Source organism: Panicum virgatum, chromosome 7N, assembly GCF_016808335.1.
Source record: "Panicum virgatum strain AP13 chromosome 7N, P.virgatum_v5, whole genome shotgun sequence".
Lineage (NCBI taxonomy): Eukaryota > Viridiplantae > Streptophyta > Magnoliopsida > Poales > Poaceae > Panicum > Panicum virgatum.
This window is the reverse complement of record NC_053151.1, coordinates 1,846,158-1,852,500: the sequence shown is the minus strand read 5'-3', so window position 1 is coordinate 1,852,500 and position 6,343 is coordinate 1,846,158. Positions and strand designations below refer to the sequence as shown.

At 43.5% G+C, this 6,343-nt stretch overlaps 1 protein-coding gene across 1 annotated transcript; it reads right to left on the bottom strand.

Annotated features, from left to right (window-relative positions):
- Positions 1-4,925: 4,925 nt before the first annotated feature.
- Positions 4,926-6,115, bottom strand: LOC120681950 (translation initiation factor IF-2-like). Its single transcript, XM_039963642.1, has 3 exons — positions 5,779-6,115; positions 5,511-5,647; positions 4,926-5,426 (listed from the first exon to the last, which is right to left on the bottom strand). Exons 1-3 carry the CDS (start codon positions 5,924-5,926, stop codon positions 5,178-5,180), a joined length of 534 nt encoding a protein of 177 aa, XP_039819576.1. The 5' UTR covers positions 5,927-6,115; the 3' UTR covers positions 4,926-5,177.
- Between the last annotated feature and the right edge of the window lie 228 nt (positions 6,116-6,343).

The following is a 6,343-nucleotide window of genomic DNA, read 5'->3' as shown; positions in this document are numbered from 1 at the left end:
CCTCATCTTTTACCAGCATGGTTATATACTCAAATTTAACCCCTAGAAAAATTATTAGAATTTTTCATGTACAGAAACTATTTTTAATGATTTAAAATAGCTATCCTCACCAAAAATCATTTGTTCCATATTGACTTAATTAAAATTTCTCAAACTTTTTCTTTAGACTCTGGGAACTAACATACAAGTACTGTAAATGTTTGAACCCATGAAACATATCATAACAACTTGAATAAATAAAACTATCTCTCCTAGGCATACATCAAGATTTAAATAAACTGATAGCTAGGCATGTCAATTGTCCACGAAACTTTTACATAAGGTTATACATCTAACATGTACCCCACTGACCAAAAATGGCTAATAGCTCATGCTTGTAACTTGAGATCTAATATAAAGTACATTTTCTTTGTATTTTAAATGAAGTAATAACTATTGAGCAAATGAAAAAGTATATGTAACAAAAGTTGTAGATATCTTTGTAAAGATTCCAGAACAGTTGAGTTTGCATTTTTCTGATTTTTCTATGATTTTTAAACGAATTTACAATTTTGCTGTTTTTCAAAACAAAAAGAAAAAGGAAATGTAAACTTGCATCTAGGCCCCTGGAACAATTTGGGGGTTCACAGACATGCCCTTGGCCGGAGCCAAGAATAGGTGAGGCGGCGGCGGGGATGGCGTCCAGGGGCGAGAGCTCACCGAGCTCTACCTAGGGGTGGGTGATGTGGTCGACGGGGATGGCCGGAGCAGGGTTGGCGGTGCAGCAGCACAGCCGGCGGCGGTGGCAAGCTGCGACGGCGGCGCTCCGGCGCAACAGGAAGGGCCGGGTTGAGGCCCGATAGGGTTTTTCCTTTCTTTCCAATTCTTTTCCTTTTCTAATTCAAACACCACTCAAATCTATTTGAATTCAAACCAAATTTGAATTCAACACTAGCACTCAAACAATTAAAACAATGCACCAGCATGAATGCAACAACAAATTTTAAATTTAGACAAAATTTTAATTACTTGTGGAACAAAATTAGATTAAATGCAAGTCTAAACATAATAAACCTTAGAAAATTAGACAAAACCAATTAAATTTATTATTAAAAGCTGAAATTTAAATTAGGGTGTTACAGCTATCGTAGTTTGTTCTCTCTCCATGCTAGCAAGCTCAGCAGTTTCAAACACACTGTCCACTTCGTGATCCATAGCTAAAGGCTGTATAGATATATTGTCTGAAACTCCCTGCCGCATACGCACATCTTCGAAACACTCGTCATCTTGATAAGCAGGTGCCTCAAGTTTAGGAACATCGTACAAATGTCTATGGTCAAAATTCTGGACAATTCGCCAATTTTCACCATACTTTGTATCTGGTAGATAGAAGACCTTTCTAGCTTGAGTAGCTAGAATGAAAGAATCATTCTTGTACCACAGATTTTGGATATTGATGCTCGTAAAAATAGCCATCATTTTTTAGTTATGTCCTCCTTCCATCCAACTTGAACCAATCACACTTAAACATCACTACTGTCCTCTCTGCACAGTTGTACTCTAACTCAATGATTTCCTTCAGGACTCCATAAAAGTGATGGCTCAAATTATTAGATGTGGCTTCTGACATTATCCCACAGTTTTGTGTCCTTTTATTGTTCTCACGATCGACAGTGTTGAAACGAACGCCATTGACTATGCATGAAGAGTATTTCTTGACTCTGAAATCTGGACCACATGCCAAGGAAAATAGATCATCATCTATCTCTTCTCCTTCAGGTGTGCGCAGCCTCATCACCTGTTAACGAAAATAGATCATCATCAACTGTTACAGAATGTAAAACTAAAAACATATATGAAAGAAAACTGACATTGCTCCTGAACCAGTGGTGAAATTGTTGTCGAAGCAACCGTTCTATTACAGGCACATGCTCAGACTCTGACTCCTCTTTGAACATCCTGAAAAAAAATAGAACAAGAAAATAGTATGCTTCAACATCATCCATGTACTTTGAGCAAAATGTCAGACATTCGGACGCAACGTATGCTTCAGCTATCGAACCCTCTGGACGTGCTATGTTTCTCACATAGTTTTTCAGAGTACACAGTCTCCTTTCAATTGGGTACATCCACCCATATTGCACAGGACCTCGAAGCAATGCCTCATCAGGCAAATGTACTGAAAGGTGGACCATCACATCGAAAAAGGCCGGAGGGAAAATTCTCTCAAGCTTCACAAGGATTATAGGTATTTCTTTCTTCATATCAGTCAACACATCCTTGTTAACAGTTCTGCTGCATAGTTGTCGAAAAAACTTTCCCACATCAGCTACGGCCTCGTAAATGTCCTGATCCACTACTCCTCTTATGCCAGCTGCTAAAAGTCTTTGTAAAATAATGTGGCAATCATGAGTTTTCAGACCGTGCAACTTTGTTCCATCGTCACTTAAACATCTTGAGATATTCGAAGCATATCCATCTGGAAACTTAACTTCTTCCAAAAAGGCCATAAATTTAGCCTTCTGTTCTTTTGTTAGGGTATATCGAGCATGAGGCATTCTAATTGAGTTTCCTTCTTCAATGAGATGCAGCTCTTTCTTGACTCCCAAATCCTTTAAATCAAGCCTGGCTTTTACCGTGTCCTTTGTCTTTCCTGGAATATTGAGAATAGTCCCAATCAAGTTCTCACAAATGTTCTTCTCAATGTGCATAACATCAAGATTATGTCTCAGCTTGAGGTTTTCCCAATATTCTAGGTTCCACAAACAGACCCTCCTCTTCCAAAAAAATTTCTCCTCCTGATCCAACTGCGAACGCTTCCTTTTCCCTGCAAGTTGTTGCTTCCCTGGTCTAACATCTCTAACCTTTTCCAATTCTGCTTGTAACTCCTCTTTGCTAAAACTTTCCGGTGGATCGTTGCTGTCATAAAGACCGGTATATTCATTGTTCCTTCGCAGATGATGTCCACTTGGAAGGAAGCGACAGTGTCCAAAATACCCAATCTTGTTTCTCAGTGAATACGACAAAGGCTTCTTGTCACAATGAGTACATGCAAAAAAACCTCTTGTTGTACGACCAGAAATAGTACCTAGAACTGGGTAGTCATGAATACACCACAATACTGCGGCGCGAAGGACATCTTACCAGCTAGAGCATCATATGTTCGAACCCCCTTCCAAAGCTGAAGTAAATCTTCTACCAGAGGCTCTAGAAATACATCAAAGTCCTTGCTAGGTGCTGAAGGGCCTGGAATTAGCAATGTCATTAAGAAATTTGACTCCTCCATGCATGCCCATGGTGGTAGGTTGTATGGCACGACAATTACAGGCCACATGTTGTATTTCGTGTTCATATTTCCAAAAGGATTGAACCCATCAGTAGCTAGGCCAAGTCTAATGTTTCTGGCATCTTCTGCAAAATCAGGATATTGTCTATCGAAATCTTGCCATGCCTCACCATCAGCTGGATGACTCATCTCCTTCTCCTGAGGCTGCCGTTTCAATTTGTGCCACTGTGTTTCCTCTGCAGCTTCTTTAGAAACAAACATTCTTTGTAGCCTAGGTACCAATGGAAAATGTCGCAACACTTTCTGGGGAATTCTCTTCCTCTCAGGGTCTTTCCATCTTGACGTTTCACAGAACGGACAATGGTCAAGCTCAGCATATTGCTTTCTAAATAAAACACAATTATTCAAGCACACATGTATCGACTCATATCCAAGGCCTAAACGCCGTAGAAGCTTCTTAGCATCATCATATGATTTTGGAACCGTATTTACGGCTGGGAATGCTTTTCCCAGTAGCTTCAGTATCGCTGAGAACGCAGTATTGCTGATCCTATAAAAAGACTTCATATGCAGCAGCTTTACCACAAAGGAGAACTTTGAGAATTTGGTACAACCAGGATACAGTTCATGCTTAGCCTCTGCCATCAAATTGGTAAGAAACGAATCATCGGCAATTCTACCTTCTTCTACTGCTGCGGTTTGTAGGCCTTCTAAAAGCTCTTCAAAACGAACAGCGTCGATATCTCCATCATGACCAGCACCATCATCTGTCACATGCATCTCTACAACATCTACGTCCAATTCCTCTCCATGATGTATCCATTTGGTATAACTACTTTGCATTCCATTCATCAAAAGGTGCCTCTGTACCATGGTCTGATGCCGGTACATATGATTAAGGCATATGCTACATGGGCATAATATTTCTTCATCTTCACTGAATTTTCCTCTCACAAATTGCATAAATTCTTCGACCCCTTTCATGTATTCATCTGAAAAAAGTCTACCATGGACCCATCTTCTGTCCATCTAACAGAACATTGCAGAAATACGAATCAGCAAATGTAGCTACCCATGGATTGAAATCGTGTTTGGAACAAGAACATGTGAGCGGAACAATAACCTTGGCTGCAGCTTGCTTGGACTGCAACCAGCGGCAGCGCCTTGCTCGGGTCACCCGGATCTGAGAAGCAGGATGTTCGCTAATCTCGGCTCACCAGCTTCTCTCTACAGCTTGCTCGGGTCTCCAGCTTCTCGCGGCCGGCACTGTGAACTAAGGGGGTGAGCAGGATGTTCACTAAGGTCGTCGGCACCTCCCGCAGCCCGACCGGTGAGGACCCTGCCACCGCGTCGGCGGTCCGGAAGCTGGTGAGCACCCTATCGCTAAGCTGGGCTACTGGATTGACCAAGTACAGAATCGGTTGCATCTGGTTTGTGACTTACAGATTCCTATGCAGCATATCTTAAGCAAATACTACCCATGTCCAACACAATACAATCGGTTAGCGCAGTGGTGAAAACCGCAACAGGCAACTGCCGAGGTCGCAGGTTTGAAACCTCGCTAAGATGATTTAATTTTTTGGCACTTGCCCCGTTACTCGCTGCAGTAAATTGTACAAATGTCTATGGCCAAAACGAACGACAATTCGCCAGTCACAAATGCTCAAAATTCTGTACAACTCAGAAACTTTGTACAAATTCAGTTCAAACATGTCCAACTTTACGGAATGTTGCATTCAGTTCAAACATGTCCTACAAACGCCATCCAACCTTACAGAATGTCTATGGACCAAACATGTCCAACAAAAGCCGTCCAACCTAAATGACATGTCTATGAACCAGACATGTCCAACAAAAGCCATCCAACCTAAATGACATGTCTATGAACCAAACATGTCCAAACATACACACATTACAGAATGTTGCATTGAGTTCCATACGTTGCAGCCATAGGAGCAGGAGGAGCAGCTCTTGTGCCCCTTTTAGTTGGCTGTGCAGCAGCAGGACCAGGAGCAGACTTTTGTGACCTTGTGACCCTCGTGGTTCGCTGTGAAGCGGCAGGAGCAAATCTCTTAGCAGCAGGTGGTGATATTCCAGCAGCAGACATGTCATCTGAAGATCTTTTACTTCCAGTTTTCTTGCGAGCAGTCTTGTTAGATGACTACAATCAACAGAAGCAAGAATTATTTGATATAATATAACAAGGAACATGATAAGCCCTCAAGAAATGTAGCATAGTTATCACCTCTGTTTGCTTATCATCAGATTGATCTCCTAGAGCCTCATACAATTTTTGACTACATGGTAAGCCAAGTTCTTCGAGCCGCGCCTTGATCCTCATACAATTTTTGAGGCGTCGTAGTTCATACGGATTGATTATGTCTAACATATACGAAATCTAATTACTATGGCATTGCATAAAATGTGACATCTGAGACAACAATTGCGCCACTGTAATAGCCACATCACGGAGATCGTGAGGACGGACGCGCTCAAGGAGTCAGTGCACTTACTCCCCGAAGGATCCGTCGGTGGAGGGGGTGAAGAGCTCGGCAGCAGCGGATCTGTGCGCGTCGTAGATGATTCGGACGACGGAGGACAGGGGGGCGACGCTGAGGAGGACGACTGCGGCCGGGGCCGAGAGGGACGGGCGGTGGCCATGGCCGTGGCCGTGGTCGGTCGCGGGGTCCTCGCAGTCCTCGTCACGGAGCCCCGCCTCCGGACCGCCGTGGCCTCCCTCCCGCTGCCGCTCCTCTCTCCCCGCCTCCAAATTGAACCAGCCGGCCTCCGCCGCGGCCGCCGACGCGCTCGCCGGGGATGGAGACGAGAGACAAAGGGCGAGAAAACGAATGTACGCGAGAGGCCGACTCGGAAATATCTGCCAGTTTTCCGTCCACTGTGGAGATGGGCCGATGGGCCGTCAGGCTGAACGGGAAGTGGGCTTCAGCCATTTCTAGAGTTTTAGTCCCTGCACTAAATGGACTGAATTTGGGAGAAATGGGCCAACACACGCATCTCTGGCTTCTGCTGCTGCGCAGTCTGTACAACGCCATCCAAATTGAACCAATCGCTTTTACA

Coding starts and splice junctions, on each gene's coding strand:
- LOC120681950 (XM_039963642.1), bottom strand. CDS start 5,926: ATGGCCACCGCCCGTCCCTCTCGGCCCCGGCCGCAGTCGTCCTCCTCA. Junction 5,648..5,778: donor ACCGACGGATCCTTCGGGGA/GTAAGTGCACTG, acceptor CGTATATGTTAG/ACATAATCAATCCGTATGAA. Junction 5,427..5,510: donor CTGATGATAAGCAAACAGAG/GTGATAACTATG, acceptor TGTTGATTGTAG/TCATCTAACAAGACTGCTCG.